Source organism: Carcharhinus amblyrhynchos, chromosome 26, assembly GCF_965287045.1.
Source record: "Carcharhinus amblyrhynchos chromosome 26, sCarAmb.v2.hapA, whole genome shotgun sequence".
In the NCBI taxonomy this organism is placed as follows: domain Eukaryota; kingdom Metazoa; phylum Chordata; class Chondrichthyes; order Carcharhiniformes; family Carcharhinidae; genus Carcharhinus; species Carcharhinus amblyrhynchos.
The window spans coordinates 2,033,528-2,057,112 of NC_137349.1; the positions used below are offsets into that span (position 1 = coordinate 2,033,528).

Here is a 23,585-nt window from a genome sequence, read left to right on the forward strand (position 1 = left end):
TCTTTCCTTAGACATGGGGCCCACAACGCTCTGAATACTCGAGATGGGGTCTACCAGAGCCTTATACAACCTCAGAAGGACATCCCTGCTCTTGTATTCTAGCCCTCTTGACATGAATGCTAACATTGTATTTGTCTTCCTAACTTGTGACCGAATCTGCACGTTAACCTTAAGAGAATCTTGAACAATGATTCCCAAGTCCCTTTTGTGTTTCTGATTTCCGAAGCATTTCCCCATTTAGAAGATAGTCTCTGCCTCCATTCCTCCTTCCAAAGAGCATAACCTCACACTTTTCCACATTGTATTCCATCTGCCACTTTGCCCACTCTCCAAACCTGTTCTTGCTTCCTCAATACTACCTGTCCCTCTACATATCTTTGTGTCATTTGCAAATTTAACAACAGTGCCTTCAGTTCCTTCTGCCAAATCGTTAATGTACATTATGAAAAGTGTGTTCCCAGCAGTGAGCTGTAAGATGCACCACTAGTTACTGGCTGTCATTCTGAAAAAGACTCCTTTATCCCCATTCTCTGCCTTCTGCCAGTCAGCCAATCCTCTATCCATGTCAGGATCTTACCCTTAACACCATGGGCACTTAACTTATTTAACAGTCTCCTATGTGACACCTTGTCAAAGGCCATCTGGAAATCTAAATAATTCACATCCACTGGTTCTCCTTTATCTAACTTCCTTGTTACCTCCTCATGGTCATTCACTGGGAGGAATGTGACTACATTCCCTATATAACACTTCAGTTTGAAGAAGTTCATGGTTTCTGGGATCTAGCCACTGGAGTACAGTCCACCATTGAATGAGATCCTAGAACCATAGATCCCCCACAGTGCTGGAGGAGGCCATTTGGCCCATCAAGTCTGCTCTCTTGGTTTATTATTGTCACGTGTATTAGTATAGAGTGAAAAGTATTGCTTCTTGCGTGTAATACAGGCAAAGCATACTGTTCATAGAGAAGGAAAAGAGAGGCTGCAGAATGTAGTGTTACAGTCATAGCTAGGGTGTAGAGAAAGATCAACTTAATATGAGGCAGGTCCAATCAAAAGTCTGATGAAAGAGAATCTTGCGCCGGCCCACACCTCCTTGCCCTACTCTCATGACCCCATGCAATGTGGTCAGGCTAATACCCCCAAACTTGCTAGACCTAATCTACACCAGGCGGCACGGTGTTTAGCACCAGGGAGCCGGGTTCAGTTCTAGCCTTGGGTCACTGTCTGTGCGGAGTTTGCACATCCCTCCCCTGTGTCTGCGCGGATTTCCTCCCACATTCCAAATATGTGCAAGTTAAGATGATTGCTCTAATAATTTGTCCCTGAGTGGCAGGGGGATTAGCAGGGTAAATATGACGGGATATGGGAATAGGGCCTGGATGGGATTGTGGTTGGTGCAGACTCGATGGGCCGAGTGGCCTCCTCCTGCACTAGAGGGATTCCATGATTTACCATGGCACACCTTTGGGGGCAATTTAGCCTGGCCAATCCACCTAACCTGCGTATGTTTGGAGTAAACCAGAGTGGGAAACCCAGCGGGAATCTGTGCAGACGTGGGGCGAACCAGCAAACTCCACACAAGCAGTCACCCAAGGCAGAATTGAACCCAGGCCCCTGATGCTGTGAGGCAGCAATGCCAACCACTGTGCCACCCAATCATGGCCGATTTGTAAAGTGTTTTCTTTTTATAGGTGAGTTCTTGCATCACCCTGTGAAAATAAGGTTTTAATTTCAATTGTACATCAGAGTTTCTTCATTTCACAATGTGATCTTATCATGGAATCATAGAATCCCTACAGTGCAGAAGGAGGCCATTCGGTCCATCAAGTCTGCAACAACAACAACCCCGTCTAGGCCCTATCCCCATAGCCCCATATGTTTATGCTGCTAATCCCTTTAATCTACAGTTTCAAAGACACTAAGGGGCCATTTAGCATGGCCAATGCACCCAACTCAAAGATCTTTGGACTGCAGGAGGAAACCAGAGCACCCGGAGGAAACACGTGCAGACACGGGGAGAATGTGCAAACTCCACACAGACGGTGACCTGAGCCAGGAATTCAACCCAGGCTCCTGGTGCTGTGAGGCAGCAGTGCTGACCACTGTGCCACCGTGCCACCCTGTAGTTACATATTAAACAGTTAAGTCAGATAATCTTTATAGTTGGTTATAAAAGGGCCATTATGTAAGACAATTAATGTTGCTCAGCATAGGAGTGGCAAACAATAAAATAGATAAAATAATTTGTGAAAATTGTCCTCTTGGTGCTTGATATGTTTGTCTGACAGTTTTTAAAGTCTAAAACAAAGTCTGCTGCCTAAGTAGGATCCTCGTTGGGATATTGAATTGAACTATGGGCTGTGATAATCGGAAACAGACTCTCTCTTTGTTACCTGGATATGCCTTTTAATTTGACCTAGTTCTCGAGGCAAATGGCAGCACCCTTGGGATATGGCGATCCAGTGTTTGTCCAACAGCTCCTGAAAAAACAGAACCTCAAAAGTTTTATTTCTGAGAAAAATTAGATTTTTACAAAAGATGATCTGAGTGAGATTGCAGATGTTCTGTTTCAGGGAAACAAGTGTTTGGAATAAGTTTCTGACGTTATCTACCACCCACAGTCTGGCTACAGCTAAACATTTCACCCAAATTGGGCACTCCTGTCCCTTTTGGGTGTCTGCTTTGTGCTTAGGGCTGTTGGCACATGTCAGACTCCAGGGCATACATAATATCGCACATGTTGCAGAACAGACTCTGGGCTGAATGGCCTTACTTTTGTATGCCATTTGAGATTGTTTGTTGGTTCAGGCTCACTGGGTAACTGAAGTCCAAGATTTGAGACTCAAACTCTGTTAATTCCCTGCCTTTCGTAGTGGCAGCAAAACAGTGAGAGAAATCACCCTTGGGTCCTGAAGTCATAGAATCCCTACAGTGCAGCAGGGGCCATTCAGCCCATTGAGTCTGCACTGACTCTGACCGAGAGTCTCATCCAGGCCCTCTTTACCCCACCCCATCCCTTTAACCCTACATATTTACCATGGCTAATCCACCTAATCTATCCATCTTTGGACACTAAAGAGCAATTTAGCATGGCCAATCCACCTAAGCTATACATCTTTGGACTATGGGAGGAAACCAGAGCACATGGAGAAAACCCACGCAGACATGAATAGAACATGCAGACTCCACACAGACAGTCACCCAAGAAATTGAACCCAGGTCCCTGGAGCCACCTTACTACCTTTATTGATGAGGGAGTGTGTGGCTAGCATCTGACTGGCTGAAATGGCCCCTGCTGCACCATAGCAATTCTGTGATTTTGGGACAATAACCAGGACCCAAGGATGATTCCCCTCAGATGAGGAGGTTAGCCTATGAGGAGAGATTGAGTAGATTGGGCCTGTACTTGTTGGAGTTCAGAAGGCTGAGGGGGGAATCTTATAGAGATTGACAAGATAATGAAGGGGATAGATAGGGTAGAGGTAGAGAGATACTTCCCGCTTAGAAAGGATAGCAGAACTAGAGGGCACAGCCTCAAGATAAGGGGGCGGGGGGGGGGGGCAGTTTATAACGGAGTTGAGGAGGAACTTCTGCACTCAAAGGGTGGTGAATCTCTTGAATTCTCTGTCCGTTGAAGTGGTGGAGGCTGCCTCGCTAAATATATTTAAGCCACAGTAGATTTCTGATCGATCAGGGAATTAAGGATTAATTAAGGGGAGCAGGCGGGTAAGTGGAACTGATCCACTTCAGATCAGCCATGATCTTATTGAATGGCGGGGCAGGCTCGAAGGGCTAGATGGCCTACTCCTGCTCCTATTTCTTATGTTCTCACCCACTTTGCTGCCACAATGGAGGGTGAGGAATTAACAGAGTTTGAGTCTCAAACTTTGGACCTTCATTTACCCAGTGAGCCTGAACTGACAATCTCAAAAGGAACATATCTGAGTGGTAGAGGTTTGGATTAGGGTTGCCAACCTTCCAGGATTCACAACCCTAGAAGGAAGATCATGAGGACATTAAAAGAGTTTTTTTGTTATTTTCTTTGATATTAAAGAATTGAAACTGAAATGTGGGGTGTGGGTGGGAGGGAGAGGCTGTTTGCCTCAGTTATGTACCAAGCAGTAGGGTAGATCCTTTATGCTTTTACTTGGCCCTGGAAGCTAATGCATCAGAGGAATGGACGTGTTGGCGTGTCTGACAAATTTACTGGAGTTCTATGAGGATGTGTTTAGGACGGTGGATAGAGGAGAGCTGGTGGATGTGGTCTTTCTGGATTTTCAGAAGGCGTTTGACAAGGTACCTCACAGGAGGTTATTGCAGAAGGTCAGGGGACATGGAGTTGGGGGTAGGGTGTTAGCGTGGATAGAGGATTGGTTGTCAAATAGGAGGCAGAGAGTGGGGGTCAATGGGTGCTATTCGGATTGGCGGTTGGTGACTAGTGGAGTGCCCCAGCGGTCGGTGCTGGGGCCTCAGCTATTTACCATTTATATAGATGATCTGGAGGAGGGAACCGAGTGTAGGGTGTCAAAATTTGCTGATGACACCAAGATTGGAGGAAAGACAAATTGTGCGGAGGGTGTGGAGAGTCTACAGAAGGATCTAGATAGGCTGGGCGAATGGGCCAGGAAATGGCAAATGGAATTTAATGTTGGCAAGTGCGAGGTGGTCCACTTTGGTAGGAATAATGGTAGGAAGGATTATTACTTACGTGGCGAAAAACTGCAGCAGGCAACGGTGCAGAGGGACCTTGGGGTCCTTGTGCATGAGTTGCAAAAAGTGCAGCAGGTGGTCAGGAAGGCGAATGGGATGCTGGCCTTCATAGCAAGGGGGATTGAATATAAAAGTAGAGAGGTCTTGCTGCAGCTGTATAGGGCATTGGTGAGGCCGCAGCTGGAGTACTGTGTGCAGTTTTGGTCGCCGCACTTACGCAAGGATATTTTGGCCTTGGAGGGAGTGCAGAGGAGGTTTACTAGGCTGATGCTGGAGTTGAGGGGGTTGAGCTATGAGGAGAGGCTGAATAAACTAGGCTTGTACTCGTTAGAGTTTAGAAGAATGAGGGGAGATCTCATTGAGACGTATAAGATGATGAATGGGATGGATAGGATAGAGGTGGAGAGACTCTTCCCGCTCAGAAAGGATAGTAGGACTAGGGGGCACAGCCTCAAGATAAAGGGGGGGTGGCTTAGAACGGAGTTGAGGAGGAACTTCTTCACTCAAAGGGTGGTGAATCTCTGGAATTCTCTGCCCGTTGAGGTGGTGGAGGCTGCCTCGTTAAATATTTTTAAGATGCGGGTTGATGGGTTTTTGATAAGAGAGGGGATTAAGGGTTATGGGGAGAGGGCGGGAATGTGGAACTGAGCCACGACAGATCAGCCATGGTCTTATTGAATGGCGGGGCAGGCTCGAAGGGCTAGATGGCCTACTCCTGCTCCTATTTCTTATGTTCTTATGATGGCTGGAGCATGGGGGACAAGTCATGTGATGAAACCTCCACGAATACATTTAATTGTAGAAAATGCTGGAAAATCTCAGCAGGCCTGACAGCATGGGGAGGCATGGTGGCACAGTTGTGGGCACTGCTGCACCATAGCTCCAGGGATGCGGGTTTGATTCCCAGCTTGGATCACTGTCTGTGTGAAGTTTACACATTCTCCGGGTGCTCAGGTTTCCTCCCACGATCCAGAGATGTGCAGGTTAGGTGACTTGGCCGTGCTAAATTGACCCTCGGTGTACCCGAACAGGTGCTGGAGTGTGGCAACTAGGGGATTTTCACAGTAATGTAATTGCAGTGTGAATGTAAGCCTACTTTTGATTAGTAAATAACTTTAGCATCTGTAATGGAAGAATAGAGCTAACATTTTGAGTTTGGATGATCCTTTGTCAGAGCTGACTCAAAATATTGGGTCTGTTCTCTCTCCACAGATGCTATCAGACCTGCTGAGATTTTCCAGCATGTTTCCGATTCCCACATCCGCAGTAATTTTCTTTTTGTATACATTTAATTGCAGTTGGCCACCCTGGTTTGTTGATGAGAGAAAATCCCCAAAGAGGGTGGCCAAACCTCCTTTATGCTGGTTAAAAAGAAAAAGGAGGCTTATGTTCGGATGAGACTTGAGGGCTCAGGTAGTGCACTAGAAAGCTTTAGATTGGCTAGGAGGGAGTTGAAGAGTGAGTTAAGAAGGGCTAAAAGAGGACATGAGAAGACTTTGGCTGATAGGATTAAGGAGAATCCTAAGGCGTTCTATAGATATGTTAAGAACAGAAGGTTGGTTAGGGCAAGATTAGGGCCAGTTACAAACAGCAGAGGGAAGTTGTGTGTGGAACCGGAAGAGATTGGAGAGGCATTGAACCAATATTTCTCTTCGGTGTTCAAGCAGGGGGACATAAATGTAGCTGAGGAGAACACTGGGTTACAGGGGTGTAAACTAGACAGTATTGCGGTTGATAAGGGGGATGTGCTGGATATTCTTGAGGGTTTGAAAATAGATAAGTCCCCTGGGCCAGATGGGATTTATCCTAGGATTCTCTGGGAGGCAAGAGAGGCTATTGCAGAGCCTCTGGCTCTGATCTTCAGGTCATTGTTGGTCACCGGTACAGTGCCGGAAGATTGGAGGATAGCGAATGTTGTCCCATTGTTTAAGAAGGGGAACAGAGACTTCCCCGGGAATTATAGACCGGTGAGTCTTACTTCTGTTGTGGGCAAGGTTTTAGAAAAAATTATTAGGGATGGAATTTATGGTTATTTGGAGAGTAATGAATTGATTGGAGATAGTCAGCATGGTTTTGTAGCGGATAGGTTGTGCCTTACTAACCTTATTGAGTTTTTTGAGAAAGTGACCAAAGAGGTGGATGGGGGTAAGGCAGTGGACGTGGTGTATATGGATTTTAGTAAGGCGTTTGATAAGGTTCACCATGGTAGGCTTCTGCAGAAAATGCAGATGTATGGGATTGGGGGTAATCTCGGTAATTGGATCAGGAATTGGCTAGCAGATAGGAGACAGAGGGTGGTGGTTGATGGTAAGTATTCGTCATGGAGTTCAGTTATGAGTGGTGTGCCTCAGGGATCTGTTTTGGGGCCACTGCTGTTTGTAATTTTTATTAATGATCTGGATGAGGGTATAGTTGGGTGGATTAGTAAATTTGCTGATGACACCAAAGTCGGAGGTGTGGTAGATTGTGAGGAAGAATGTCATAGTTTGCAGGGAGAGTTGGACAGGTTGCAGAGCTGGGCCGAGAGGTGGCGGATGGCGTTTAATGCGGAGAAGTGTGAGGTAATTCACTTTGGTAGGAATAACAGATGTGTCGAGTATAGGGCTAACGGGAGGACTCTGAATAGTGTGGATGAACAGAGGGATCTAGGTTTATGTGTACATAGATCCCTGAAAGTTGGGAATCAAGTAGATAAGGTTGTTAAGAAGGCGTACGGTGTCTTGGCGTTTATTGGTAGGGGGATTGAATTTAGGAGTCGCAGCGTCATGTTGCAACTGTACAAAACTCTGGTGCGGCCGCACTTGGAGTACTGTGTGCAGTTCTGCTCCCCGCATTACAGGAAGGATGTGGAGGCTTTGGAGAGGGTGCAGAGGAGGTTTACCAGGCTGTTGCCTGGTATGGAGGGGAGGTCCTATGAGGAGAGACTGAGGGATTTGGGGTTGTTTTCGTTAGAAAGAAGGCGGCTAAGAGGGGATCTTATTGAAACGTATAAGATGATTAGAGGTTTAGATAGGGTGGACAGTGATAGCCTTTTTCCTTGGATGGAGAAAGCTAGCACGAGGGGGCATGGCTTTAAATTAAGGGGTGGTAGTTATAGGACGGATGTCAGGGGTAGGTTCTTTACCCAGAGGGTGGTGAGGGATTGGAATGCCCTGCCTGCTGCAGTTGTAAATGCGCCTAGTTTGGGGGCGTTTAAGAGATCCGTGGATAGGTTTATGGATGGTAAGGGATTGGTTTAGGTTAGAGGGTCATTTTTTTTTTTAACTGGTCGGCGCAACATCGTGGGCCGAAGGGCCTGTTCTGTGGTGTGGTGTTCTGTGTTCTATGAGTCTGAAAATCCCAGATTCAATGTCCTACAGAGTTGCAAGATCTCTGGACCTGAACTGAACCATTATTTGACTTTACTCTTAAACCCGATTCCTTAATCTAACAATCTCACAATACCGGATTAAAGTCCAACAGGTTTATTTGGTAGCACAAGCTTTTGGAGCATTGCTCCCTCATCAGGTGAGTTACCTAATGAAGAGGGAGCAGTTTGAAAGCTCGTGCTACCAAAGAAACCTGTTGGACTTTAACCTGGTGTTTTGAGACTACTTACCGTGTTTACCCCAGTTCAACGCCAGCAACTCCACATCATAATGTAACAATGTAATTTCCATTTACCTCCCAGTTTGTATATAAAGAACTGACTTGTACAAATTTGAGAAAATGTTGTTGAACTTGTGTGACACTTTCCGAATTAAATGGATTGACCGGTGGTTGAAATCTTGCCATTTGGGATTTGTAGATTTGCCACCCCCTCCACCCCCCGTTTGTGTGTTGCATTAAACTAGTTTCTGTGGCTTTCATTTTGAATGTTTGTTGCTTTGCTAATGTGTGGTTTTGTTTTATTTCAGTACTATGAGATGTCATATGGCCTCAATCTTGAGATGCATAAACAAGTAAGTACAAGAGGAAATGAAAGCCTTTGATGAGGTTAATGAATGGAATAATTGCCTGTCATCTGCAGTTCACACACGAAACCGAGTATGTGGGTTGTATGAATATAAATCAGTATTTGGTTTTGCAATTCCTCCCCCAAAGCTTGGCCTACAAGGCCTGGATGTTGGCAGATGGCTGTTTCACATTCATTGTGGAAGAATTGCGTTTTTGTAATGATAGGAAACAGTTTTTCTGGTAATTGTAGAGCAGATGGAAAGGACTGGGGTTAAAGAGGGAAGTGGGGGGTTGGTGGTGAATGCGGAATTGGGAGAAGTCAGTAAATTGCCATCAGCGGGCCTTAACCTGAGGGAGAAGGTGGTTTTCTACTTGTGTGTTTTTAATTATGAAATGTGATTTTATTTACATGATGGTTTTTAGTTGAACATATGGAGAGTGCATGCCTGTACTGCTTTCTTTTTGTCAAGTGAAATGACAATTCCTCCTGTTTTCCCGACATTTTCCCTTCTCCGTTGAAGGACAGTATGGTTTGGTTTCTGTCCCATCCTACCATCACCATTCTTGGTGCGCAAGTTAATATGATAGAAATGTGGGAATTAGGACCAGAGGTTGGCAAATTCAGCCCTTCAAACCAACTCTGCCATTCAGATCATGGCTGATCTCTCCCTGGTTTCAAATCTCACCTGTTCTCCATATCCCCTCATCCTTTTTTTATTAGAAATACATCTATCCCCTTGAAACCACTAAACAATTCAGAGTCCACTGCGCTGTGGGGCAGTGAGTTTCACAAATTCACCACCCTTTGAGAAGTAGTTCCTCCTCATCACAGTTTTAAATCTATTGCCTCTCAACCTATACCCTGTGACCCCTTGTTTGAGAATGCCCCACGTGAGGAAACATTTAATCTATGCTTACTTTATCAATTCCTTTTCAAAATTTTATATAACTCAATCAGATTTTCTAAACTCCAGTGAGTATAAACCCAAACTGTTTAATCTCTCCTCATACATCAAACTGCCACCAATCTGATGAATCTCTGAACTGCCACCAATGCCTCCACATCCTTCCTCAAATAAAGAGACCAAAACTGGGTATAATATTCCAGATGTGTATCACCTACACCCTGTACAATTGTAACAGTGACTGCTATTTGACTATTCTTAGTGTACACAGCCACGTCACTAAACAGTTATTTACACTCAGCAAGGGTTCCTGGGTACAGATGATGTGTAGGATCCATAACTCATCCTCTCTGAGAGGATGACAACACATTTGTTTTCTTCATTTGTGGGACAGAGGCATCACTGGCTGGCCAGCATTTATTGCCCATCTCGAGTTGCCTTGGGGCAGTTGAGAGTCAGCCACATTGCTGTGGCTTTGGAGTTATGTGTAGGCCAGACCTGGTAAGTCGGCAGATTTCCTTTCTTAAAGGGCATCAGTGAACCAGATGGGTTTTTACGACAATCAACAATAGTTTCAGGGTCATCAGTAGATTCTTAATTCCAGATTTAAAAAAAAATTGTGTTCAAATTCCACCACTGCAGTCCCCAGAATGTTTGCTGAGTTCCTGGATTAATAATCCAACAATGCTACCACTAGCCATCCCAATATAGCACAATTATCTTCATTCCTTATCCTGCCCCTTAACGCTCTTCCTCTGAGATTAGTTTTGGCACATTCCAGAATCAAACCAGGGAGCTTCTGGAAAGCAGATGGCAATTTTTTTGGTGATGGTTAAAATACATGTATACTCAATAAACTCAAAACACTCCTGTATGGAAAGCTGATCCTCACCAAAGAGGACAGAGATGTGTATGCCCTTCTAACTTAAATATCGTGATTTGTACCATTAACAAAACTTCCTGTTTAAAATTTAGCTAATTGTTAATTACTAACACCAACAACCAGAGGAACCCAGTGTTCCTTTCCACATGTTGCCTATTGGCAACATCTGCTGTTTTAGCTCTGTTAGAACCCTTTCTTCCAAATTAGAATGTGATGGGTTCATGTCCTAGGTCCCTTTTTAATTTGTTCTGCTGTGAAGTTGTGTTTGTGAGGATGTAAAGAATGTTTATAAAGGTGTAAAAGAATTGTAAAAACTGCTAGAGGGAAAAGAACATTGCGTGGTCCCTTTAAAAGCTGGTTTTGTATTTGGTGTGTGAATGTACACAGGGTACACAGATTGCAACAATCGTAACTAGGACCAAGCATCAGGTCACCTTGGTTGCAGGCTTTTGATAGCCCATCAGTTAAAGAAGGTACTCAGGATCAGGACTCTATTAAATTTAAATTTGCTGTTGCTGACAGTATCAGACCAATCCTGATGACGAAGATGGATAAGTCATCAGAGATATAAAAATAGGAACTCAATTGCCTACATTCAGTTGAGTTCAGTTTGTCAGTTCAGTAGTTGAGTTCCGTTCAATTGAGTGGAACTGAGAAGCTGCCAGCTCTCAACACATAGACAGGGCAAGAGTGGCTCTCTGTCAGCTGAAATATCTCTTCAGAGAACTCTCTACCTATCTATCAGAAGGGTACCAAATCAGAAAGAGTTTATCACCATCAACAAAAGAACTCCAAAGGTTTTTCCTAAGCCGCAAAACCTGTTTGTATATTTTTTGAGAGTGATTAAAATGACTTGTTAATTATTCACTTGAAACGAGTGTTCAGGTCTTTCTGATAATGAACCTCTAAATGTTAATGAAGAACAGTTAACCTCTTCCCAAATATTTAAGATTACAAAGCAAAGGGGATTAACCTCTGCGTTATAACAGTTCATAGGATGTGAATGTCGCTGGCAAGGCCACCATTTAATACCCTTGAGATTGTAGAGGTGGTAATGAGCCACTTTGAACTGCTGCAGGCCATGTGGTGTAGGTGCTCCCACTGTGCTGTTAGGATGTTTCCAGTTTTTAACTCTGTGACGTTGCAGGAATGGTGATGTAGTTTTAAGTCAGGACGGTGCGTGACTTGGAAAAGTTCCTGAGCGGTCACCAAGAGTCTCTCTGTTTTTAAGGGCCTTTGCCTAAACACTGAAGACATGGCTGCACAAGATGGAGCTTGCATTGAACACACTGCACCCATCCTTACCTGAAAATCACAATGTAGGGGAGTCAGTAACATAGTGTTATTCTCGCTGGACTTTTAATTCAGGGCAATGCTCTGTGGACCTGGGTTTGAATTACCTTTGGGAAGGAAATCAGCCATCCTTGCCTGGTTGGGCCGATCTGTGACTTCACATCCACAGCAGTGTGGTTGATGGTGAAATGGCCTCGTCAGCCCCTTGGTTGTGTCAAACTGCTACAGAAAAGTGGATAAGGAACGTGGACAATCCAACATCGACCTGGACACTGGAAACGACAACTGCATACCCAACATGTCAACCCTCTTACTATCATTTGTGATCTTGTGCCAAAATTGGGAGAGCGATTTCACAGACTAGTCAAGCAACAGCCTGATGTCGTCATATTCACGAAGTCATACCTCACAGACAATGTCTGCGACACTATCCATTGTCATTCCCGGCTATGTTCTATCCCACCTGCAGAAGTGACAGCAGCGCAGAGGTATACAATCAGGGAGGCCTCGATCTCTACTCTCTCGAAGGACAAGGGCAGCAGATACATAGGAGCACCATCGTCTTCCCTTCCACGCCATTCGTCATTCTGACTTGGAAATATATCGCCGTTCCTTCACTGTCACTGGGTCAGAATTCTGGATTCCCTTTCCCAAAAGCACTGTGGGTGTACCACATGGATTGCAGCTGTTCAAGAAGGAAGCTTACTGTCCCCACCTCGAGGACAGGGATTAGAATTTGTGCTGATGTGGCCGCCAACACCTCGATCCATGAATGAAGTTTTAAAAATGCAGCAAATGGCTATGGCTGTCATTAGCATGTTATTGGAAGTGAGATACTCGGCCACAGTGAGCGAAGACCGAGAAATAGTGTGTGCATTTTTCACAGCCTCAGGACAACCCAAAATGCTTCACAGCCAATGAAATATCACTTTCTGGCATGTAGTTGCTGTTGTACAATAATCTGCAACTGATTTAGAGACACCAAGTTCCCACAAGGAACTTCCTGAAGGATGTTCTTTTTCCTTTCCTTAAAACATTAAATTTGAGAAAGGTTTTTAAAAGTTTATTTATTATTGTCACAAGTAGGCCTACATTAACACTGCAATGAAGTTACTAAGAAAATCCTCTAGTTGCCACACTCCAGCGCCTATGCAGGTACACTGAGGGAGAATTTAACAGGACCAATGCATCTAACCAGCACGTCTTTTGGTCTGTGGAAGGAAACCGGAGCACCCAGAGGAAACCCATGCAGACATGGGGGGAAGGTACAGATGCCATACAGGCAGTGGCCCAAGCTGAGAGGCAGCAGCGTTAACCACTGTGCCATGAGAAAGGCATAGAAATAGCCAATGTTTGGTCATTAAATTTGAAAGGATGCAAAAAAAAGGGATTTTTTTTTTAAAAGGAGCTCCTCTTTTTAAAAAGTCACGCTTTTTTTTAAGTGCCTTATTGTGACTCAACATCTTTCACAGTCAAAGAATGACTCTGACTTGGTTTGCGAGGTAAATGTGGGCATTTTTAACTGGGCAGAATTCCAAAACTCCCGAGTTGAGCAACTGCGTATTCTGTTTCTAGCCGTTGAGATCAGAATGTTAACCATGATGCGAGAACAACTCCCTGTTCAAATACTGCCTTGGGATCCTCAATGATCACAGGAACCGGAGCCTGTGTCTCCTCTACCACACAGCACCTCCATTAGTATAATACTCTCTCATTTTACTGCACACACATGCAGGCTTTGATTGGGTCGATAACTGAGGTTTTAGGTGGTGGCTATCGGACACAGAGTGGAGAGTGCTGACGACTTATGTTTTGTTGGGTGACGTTATGCCTAACAGCCCTGCACTGACTCATTCCAACCCACCTCAGGCCAACTAATCAAATTTCCTTTTCATCTAAATAAAACGGATGTGACATGTGTTGTCAGTGACCCTACTGTGCAAGTTGCCTAGGGTATTTGGTGTAATATTTTGCATATGTGGCTCAATCCTGCTGGAACGTTGGGGGAAAAAAGAATTGTGCATGTTGCCAGAAACTGTGTCCGATAAAGATTACCTTGCAGACGGTGTGGAGGCGGTGGCTGCTGTAGTTACTCAGCTTTAGCATTATACGGAGGAGACTGTTCCTCAAAACTGCTGCATCCTCTGGGTTTTAGCCCTTTAAAGAGGGCCTTACATTTTGTCAGTTTGTATATTGATTTTTTTTTCCCCCTCCTTATTTTCTTCAGCTTTTATGAACTTTCTTGCCAAACTTCAGTGACCAGCTTAATTCATTCTGACCTGGGTGGGGCTAAGTTATAGTCTGAGAATGTCTTAAGTTTCACTTACTGATCCATCCTGAGCTAACTGATTTTCGCCTCGGTACATGGTACTATTGTTGGATTTCGCACCCTCTTATTTTAAAGTTTATTTATTAGTGTCACAAGTTTTGGGCAGCAGAGTGGTTAGCACTGCTGCCTCACAGTGTCAGGGACCTGGGTTTGATTCTCGGCTTGTGTCACTGTCTGTATGGAGTTTGCACATTCTCCCTGTGTCTGCAGGGTTTTCTCCAGGTGCCCTGGTTTCCTCCCACAGTCCAAAGATGTGCAGGTTAGGTGGATTGGCCATGCTAAATTTCCCCCTAGTATCAGGGGGACTAGGCAGGGTAAATGCAAGGGGTTGTGGGGATAGGGCCTGGGTGGGATTGTGGTTGGTGCAGACTTAATGGGCCACATGGTCTCCTGCACTGTGGGGATTCTATGATTCTAAATAGGCTTATGTTAACACTTCAATGAAGTTACTGTGAAAATCCCCTTGTCGCCACGCTCCAGTGCCTGCTCAGGTACACTGAGGGAGAATTTAGCATGGCCACAGTACCTAACCATCACGTCTTTCGGACTGTGGAAGGAAACTGGAGCACCCAGAGGAAACCCACATAGACACGGGGAGAATGTGCAAACTCCACACAGACAGTGACCCAAGCCGGGAATCGAATGTGGGCCCTTGGTGCTGGGAGGCAGCAATGCTAACCACTGTGCTGCGTGCTAGAGAGGGGAAAAGTCAGCCCATCTTCCTCTTGCAGTTTTATCTTGTGACCTCTGTTGATAAAAGTATAAATGTCCAATGAAAATAGAATTAGACTTGTCCTCAATCAAACAGCCTGCCGAGCTCTTATCGAGTCCTATCAATTCCTATCACATGAGAACAGAGAATAGAAACTGGACTAGTTCAGCAGGCCCAGCCATTCAACTGGATGGTCTCCTATCACTCCTGCAGCTCCCTGAATGATCTCTGTATCCATTGATTTCCGTAATATCCAAAAAAAATCAACCTTTGACTTGAATATTCTCAACGACTGAGCATCCACTACTCTGACGTAGAGAATTCCAAAGCAATATGGTCCTTTAAAAGTGAAGAAATTTCTCCTCATCTCAGTCCTAGAGGATTGACTTCTTGCATTGAGACACACGGTGGCACAGTGGTTAGCACTGCTGTCTCACAGCGCCAGAGACCCGGGTTCGATCCTGGCCTCGGACCACTGTCTGTGTGGAGTTTGCACATTCTCCCCGTGTCTGCGTGGGTTTCCTCTGGGTGCTTTGATTTCCTCCCACAGTCCAGAGGTGTGTGGGTTAGGTGGATTGTCCATGGTAAATGCAGGCCTGGGTAAGATGCTGTTTTAGAGAGTCAGTGCAGACTTAATGGGCCAGATAGCGGCCTCCTGCACTGTAGCCTCATGTTGCAAATTCCCCAGCTAGGAGACACATTTTGATCAAACTCTTTAAGGAATGTATTTTCAATTAGATCATCCTTCTCTATTCTAAACTCTGGGGAATGTAAGCCTAGGCTGTCCAAACTATTTCTATGTTGTTGTGTAATAGTAATTGATCCACAAGCTTAGATAGGAACTAGGAAGGCTATCTTCTCGTGGGACAGTCCCCTTGGTTACCAACTGCCTGTGGAACCATTTTAGGAATCAGCAATTTTCTGAGCTTTTCACTAGGGGGGAAACACATTGTGTGAAATGCTGAACACGTGCTTTTGTTTTATTCTTGACCTGTGAGAAGGTCTAATGCAGCAATGAGATGGGGGGTGGGGGGAGAGAGGAGGGATGTGGGGCAGCAAACTGTGAATTAGATTTACTGTTGCCAGCTGTGGCTCAGCCGGTGGCTTAGGATTCAACCCACATCTGGATTGAGCTCACAATCTATGCTGACACTCTCTCAGTGCAGCACTTTGCACTGTTGGAGGTGATGTCTTTCAGATGATCTGTTACATGAAGTCATAGAATCCCTGCAGTGCAAAAGGAGACCATTTAGCTCATCAAGCTTGCACCGACAAGAGTCTAGGCCCCATCGCCATAACCTCTCGAATTTACCCTGCTAACCCCCCCTGACATCCATGGCCACGCTAAATTGCCTAATCAACCTAACCTGCACAGCTTTGGACTGTGGGAGGAAACTGGTACACCCGGAGGAAACCCACGCAGACATAAGGAAATGTGCAAATTTCACAAGTCACTCACCCAAGGCTGGAATTGAACCTGGATCCCTGGCACTGTGAGGCAGCAGTGTTAACAACTGTGCCATCCATGGTCCCAATCGGCCCCTACATCTAAAGAACCCATGGTCTGTGTGGAGTCTGCACGTTCTCTCCATGTCTGCGTGGGTTTCCTCTGGTTGCTTTGGTTCCCTCCCACAGTCTGAAAGACATCCTGGTTAGGTGCATTGGCCATGCTAAATTCTCCCTCAGTGTACCCGAACAGGCACAGGAGTGTGGCAACTGGGGGATTTTCAATCACTTCACTGCAGTGTTAATGTAAGCCTATTGTCACCCTTTAAACAATTAATTTTTTTATTCGTACATGGACACTGGCTGGCCAGCATTAATTGCCCATCTGTAGTTGCCCATTGAGAAGGTGGTGGTGAGCTGCCTTCTTGAATTGCTGCAGTCCTTGTGCTGTGGGTTGACCCACAATGCCATTAGGGAGGGAATTCCAGGATTTTGACCCAGCGACTGTGAAGGAACAGCGATATATTTCCAAGTCTGGATGTGAGTGGCTTCGAGGGGAACTTGCAAGTGGTGGGTTTCCCAGGTATCTGCTGTCCTTGTCCTTCTAGGTGGAAGTGGTCATGGGATTGGAAGGTGCTGTCCAAGGAACCTTGGTGAGTTGTTGCAAGAAATGTATTCCAAAGAGTTCTCCCCTGTGTCCTTCAAGCAACATCACAAAAACATATTCCCTGGTCACTTATCATTGTTATTTGTGGGGGCTTGCAGTGTGAAAAATTGGCTGTGGCCTTTCCCACTTGAGAAGAGTGGCTACATGTCCAGAGGTACTGGTTGTAAAACGCTTTAGGGAATTGAAGTTGTGAAAGGTGCTGCTGGAATGAAAGGATAATTTAAATTTTTGTTTCCATGGAGAAACTTGAGATTGTCAGTGAGTGAAGGTAAAATTTATTATCTCAAGTCACCTCGTGGCCAGTATGTTCTAAACCCGGAAAGTGGTGATTAGGTTGCCGGATCGCAAATCTAACTGTGCTGTGGCTGACTCGCTCACAGTGGAATCTATTGAAATTTTGTACAAGTGAAGGAGCTATTTTGTGTGACAGCTTAATTATTCATTGTGTTTTCATACTGCATATTAAAATATTTGTAAACTTCTTTTAATGGTGATTATTATGAACACTTGGGGCACTTTAATACTCCCTATTGTATCATTGAAGCTGCAGTGGTAATTTGATGGTATCTTTAAAGTTTCTTAAATGATCATTTTAGTGGGCTATCAGAGCTTTAAATGAAGCATGAAGCTGGTATGAGCTCTTAACTGCATGACCTTAATAATTGAAGCTTTATTCTACTCCGTTCCTGCCCCTGGTACTTTCACGTGTTGCCTGTTGCATTTCAAGTGCTTACAGCTTTGGTTCTTCATGTAAGAATGTAGTCTTTCATCGTCTAGCAATTCCTGTGACTCATCTAGTTAGCTCTGTACTATCATGGCAGCAGCACGGCGCGTTGATGGTGAAGCTGTTGATTAATTATGGCAAATCGGTCTCTATCAGTTGCCTACAGTAAACCCAGGCCAGGGGTGGCACAGTGGTTAGCACTGCTGCCTCGCAGCGCCATGAGCCTGGGTTCAATCCCTGCCTTGGGTGACTGCCTGTGTGGAGCTTGCATGTTCTCCCTGTGTCTGCGTGGGTTTCCTCCAGGTGCTCCAGCTTCCTCCTACAGTCCAGGTTAGGTGGATTGACCGTGGTAAAATTGCCCGTTAAGTGTCCCAAGGTGTGTACGTTATGCGGATTGGCCATGCTAAATGTGTGGGTTTACGAGGATAGGGTAGAGTAGAGGACCTTGGTAAAATACTCTTGTCATCGAGTCGTTGCAGACTTGATGGGCTGAATAGCCTCCGACTGTACTATAGGGATTCGATGAAACCCCCAATGATGAAAAACTTTGAGAATTGCTGATCCAAAGTCAACTTGGTGTGTACCATGCCTCAAATTACTTGTCTACATCTCAAATTATTATTTCCTGAATTTTTCCTAATAAAAGTCTAAAAGATTATGAGGCATGGACGGAGTGGATAATCAGAAGCTTTTTCCCAGGGCGGAAAAGTGAATTACTAGGGGGCGTAGTTTTAAGGTGTGAGGGGCAAGCTTTAAAGGAGATGTACGAGGCAGATCTGTTACAGAGTGGTGCATGCCTGGAACGCGTTGCCGGGGGCAGATATGGTAGGGGTTTTTCAGGGGCATCTTGACACATACATGAATAGGATGGGAATAGAGGGATATGGTCCCCGGAAGGGTAGAGGGTTTTACTTCAGTCGGGCAGCATGATCGGTGCAGGCTTGGAGGGCCGAAGGGCCTGTTCCTGTGCTGTAATTTTCTTTGTTCTTTGAAAGAAAGCTAACAAATGTGTTCCAAAGCATTTTCTACTTCTACCACCGCCTTTGTCTCACATGTTTATCTCCCTCTCTCTTCAAAACTGTGGCCCCAGATTTTAAAAAGGGAGTGGGAACAGTGAACAAGGGTGTCTGTATGTTCAGGATGTAACGGCCCTGTCGATTTCAACGGCTGGGGTTTGTTAATGTTGGCCACATTCACTGGCTGACCAAGAAGTGGAAATTTGCTATCGGAAGGCCAAGGCCAGGCTTCATTCCTATAGGCCTGTGACTAGCACTGGGAGGAATGTAGACAATGAGTGGGTTGCATTGGAACGTTTCAACAGTGGAGGGAGGTTGGGGCCAAGGAAGCACAAAGGTTCCAGGCGGATGAAAACTCATGCTCTTCCAGGCCCAAAAGGAGTTTAATACATCAACCCAGTGACCCAGGATAATGTTGTGGGGACCTGGATTCGAATCCCACCACAGCAGATGGTAAAATTTGAAATCAGTAAAGATCTGGAAGTAATTAATTTAATGATGACCATAAAACCATTGTTGAATGTCATTTTAAAAAAAATCTGCTTTACTGATGTCCTTGTACGGAAGAAAATCTACAGTCTTTATCTGATCTGACCTGTATGTGACTCCAGATCCAAGTAGTGTGGTTGTCATTTAAATGTTCTCTGAAATGGCCCAGCAAGCCACACAGATCAAGGGCAATAAATATTCATCCAGCCAGTGACACCCACATCCCACGAATGAATTTTTAGAAAATGCCTTTGACCTTCCTGCTCAGTTGATACTGCAGTGATGTAAACACTGTGGGATACCCTCCCTGAGATGAAGCTAACATTGCAATAATGAGAGGGCGTACATCTTTGAACCATAGAATCCCTATGGTGCAAAAAGAGGCCATTCAGCCCATTGAACTACACCAAATCTCAGCATTTAACCCATGCCCACTCCTGTGCCCAATCTGTTATCCTGCTCATTTACCATCGCTAATCCACCTAACCTACACATCTTGGGATACCAAATGAACAATTTAGCATGGCCAATCCACCTAACCTATACATCTTTTGGACTGTAGGAGGAAACTGGAGCACCCAGAGGAAACCCACGCAGACATGGGGAGAACGTGCAATCTCCACACAGACAGTCAGAGAATCTGTAATTTGGAGACAGGTCCTTTAGGTCCACGCTGACCAAAACGCCCATCTAGACTAACCTTATTTACCTGCATTTGGCCCAGATCCCTCTAAACCTTTCCTATCCATGTTTCTGTCCAAATGCCTTTTAAATGTTGTCAGTGTCCCTGCCCCAACCACTTCCTCAGGCAGCTCATTCCACAAGTGTGTTTAAAAAAAAATTCCTCAAATTTCCGTTAATTCTTTCCCCTCTTAGCTTAAACGTATACCCTCAAGTTCCTGATTTCCCCAACCCTGGAAAAGAGGCTGAGTGCATTCACTCTATCCATTTCTCTCATGATCTTATACACCTCTATAAGCTCATCCCTCAGTCTCCCACCCTCCAAACAAAAAAGTCCTAACTTGTCCAATCTCCCCCTATAACTCAGTCCCTTGAGTCCTGGCAACATCCTTGTAAATCTTTTCTGCACTCTCTCCAGTTTAATAATATCTTTCCTAAAGCAAGGTGACCAAAACTGAACACAGTACTCCAGGTGCAGCCTCACCAGTGTCCTGTACAACTGCACCATAAGTCACCTAAGACTGGAATCAAACCCAGAACCCTGGTATTGTGAGGCAGCAGTGCTAACCACAGCCTCACTGTAGTTTGTTCATATGAATGCCTGTAAATCAATTGTAAAATTCATAATTTGAAGGAAGCATAATTTTGCCATGCAGAACTTTTTATATACTTGATATACAAGTGGAGAAAGACTAAGATGGATCTACAGCCTCTCAAAATCTGTTTTCCCATCTCATAGATTAAAAACCACAACCATCTTTGAGGTACCAAAGCACTTTGGAGGTACAGTTCTGTTGTTTTGAAGATGCTGGTTTCTATCTTGACATTTATGGTTGGAATCGAGCCTTTAAATAGACACTTCCCTTGTCTGTATTGAGTTAATTAATTCTGTTAGCTGTCCGTAGAGGTAGTGATGTCTCCTCTGACCTATTGTAGAGGAAAGCTGCACCCTTGGTTGCTGGCACCACTCCCTGCACCCAATAGCCAAATTATCTGATGGTTTTCCATTGTCCAGACGCTGGAAGTTGTCCCACTCTTGAGCATTGAGTTGTTGAGGGACCAATGTTTAAAATTGTTCATTTGTGAGGGAAGGGGGGGGTGGTGAAGAAAACAAACTTTTGTTTTGCTGCTGGGCCAGTTTCTTTTTATTTTTGGTGGCACTTTGTTTTAAGTTTATTTATTGGTCACAGACTTGCATTAACACTGCAATGAAGTTATTGTGAAAATCCCCTTCTACCACAATCCGGCACCTGTTTCGTACACTGAAGGAGAATTTGGCATGGCTGATGCACCTAACCAGCACAGCTTTCTGATTGTGGGAGGAAACTGGGGCACCTGAAGGAAACCCATGCAGACACTGGGAGAATGTGCAGACTTTGCACAAACAGTGACCCAAGCCAGGAATCGAACCTGGGTCCCTGGCATTGTGAGACAGCAGTGCTAACCGCTCTGCTACTGTGCTGCAAAATCAAGTGGCCTGGGTTCAAAGCCGCTTTCAACTAGTTCTGTCTCTTGAACCAGCTGCAGGCAGCTCTATTCGATTGCACGTTAGCAGGGTATGGGTTAACAGTCTCAATTTATATAAATGGTTAGTGATGAAAACATGATTCAGCTCAGTGATCTGACACCAGTTCTGAATTGTTCTGTGCCTTACCAAAACCACAAGGAAGAATTCCTGCCTTAAACTATTTCATAAGAACATAAGAAATAGGAGCAGGAGTAGGCCATCTAGCCCTTCGAGCCTGCCCCGCCATTCAATAAGATCATGGCTGATCTGTTGTGGCTCAGTTCCACTTTCCCGCCCTCTCCCCATAACCCTTAATCCCCTCTCTTATCAAGAACCCATCAACCCGCTTCTTAAAAATATTTAGCGAGGCAGCCTCCACCACTTCAACGGGCAGAGAATTCCAGAGATTCACCACCCTTTGAGTGAAGAAGTTCCTCCTCAACTCCGTTCTAAACCGCCTCCCCTTTATCTTGAGGCTGTGCCCCCTAGTCCTACTGTCTTTTTTGAGCGGGAAGAGTCTCTCCACCTCTATCCTATCCATCCCATTCATCATCTTATACGTCTCAATGAGATCTCCCCTCATTCTTCTAAACTCTAACGAGTACAAGCCTAGTTTATTCAGCCTCTCCTCATAGCTCAATCCCCTCAACTCCGGTATCAGCCTAGTAAACCTCCTCTGCACTCCCTCCAGGGCCAAAATATCCTTGCGCAGGCCTTGCGTTCCTTCGCCCTGTATTCCTGTCTTTGCCTGGCAATCCCTTGTACTGCAACGGAGGGATTCTACATGGTGAGAGTGGTGATGTAGGGAGGGATGAAAGTTTAATTCTATTCAGCATACTATTCAGAATTGCACTTGGATGCTTTTGACCATGGAATCCCCAGATTGTGATCCTTATTTTTAATGTGAAAAGTGAACATAGAAGTCAGGAGATCAGCAAATCTGATCATATAATTGAATAGATCTCTGAAAGGGATATCATGGGCACGATGGGCGAATGGTAATTATCACTCAAAAAAAAACTAGGGAAGCTCATGGAGTTAAAAGCCAATAATTGCCCTGGTCCTGGTGAGTTGCATCCTCGGATATTAAAGGAAGTGGTTACAGACACAGTGGATGCACGTAGTAATTTTCCAAGAATCCTTAAATTCTGGAAGTGTCTCAGTGGATTGGAAATCTGCCAATGTTCAAAAATATTCAAAAAAGGAGGGAGACCAAAACACAAACTGTAAACCAGTTAGCTTAACATCTGTCATTGCGAAAATGTTACAGAGTCCATTATAAAGGATGTTATAACAGAGCATTTAGAAATACATAATATAACCAAGCAAAATCAGCATGGATTCATGAAGGGAAAATCATGCTTAACAAATTTATTAGAATTCTTTGAGGCGGTAATGAGCAGGATAAAGGCAGCCAGTAGATATATACTTGAATTTCCAAAAGGAGTTTGACAAGGTACCTCAATTAAAGCTACTTGAAGAGTCCATGATGTTGTGGACAGTATATTAGCATAGATAGAAGATTGGCTGACTAATAGAAGACAGAGTTGGGATAAGAGGGGAATTTTCAGGATGACGAACTGTAACCAGTGGAGTGCAGCAGAGATTAGTGCTAAGGTCACAATTATTTACAGTACATGTGGCTTGGATAAGGGAAGCAAATGTACTACTGTCAAGTTTGCAGATGACAGAAAAATAGGTGGGAAGACATGTGGTGAGAATGACGCAGTCTCCAGAGTGACGTAGACAAGTTAAGTGACTGGGCAAAAACTTGTTCAAAGGAATATAATGTAAGAGAATGTGAAGATATGCACTTTGGTAGGAAGAATAAAGGAGCCAAATATTATGTAAATAGAGAACTGCAGCACAGAGGGGTTTGGGAGCCCTTGTGCATAAATCTCAAAAAAACTGGCATGCAAGTTCAGGTAATAGGGAAATGCAAATGGAAGACTGGCCTTCATTTCAGAGGGAATGGAATATATAAATAGGGAAGTCTCGTGAAAGCTATACAAGGCACTAGTTAGACCACACCTGGAATACTGTGAACCATTTTGGTTTCCTTATCTAAGGAAGTATATAGTGGCAATAGAGACAGTCCAGAGAAGGTTCACTAGGTTGATCCTGAGTACAGAGGGATCCTGTCATGAGGACAGGTTGAGTAAGTTGGGCCTGTACTCAGTGGAATTTGGAAGAATGAGAGGTGACTTTATTGAGCCCATATGACACAGAGATGAGGAGGAATCCCTTCTCTCCGAGGGTAATGAATCTGTGGAATTCTTTACCAC

General features: G+C 44.7%; 1 protein-coding gene across 1 annotated transcript in view; it reads left to right on the top strand.

Annotated features, from left to right (window-relative positions):
- Positions 1 to 23,585, top strand: part of LOC145358786 (transducin-like enhancer protein 1) — a 215,486-nt gene that overhangs the window by 41,134 nt on the left and 150,767 nt on the right. Inside the window, exon 4 of the mRNA XM_080213073.1 lies at positions 8,609 to 8,653. Coding sequence (XP_080069199.1) covers positions 8,609 to 8,653 — 45 coding nt within the window. The remainder of the gene's footprint in view (positions 1 to 8,608; positions 8,654 to 23,585) is intronic.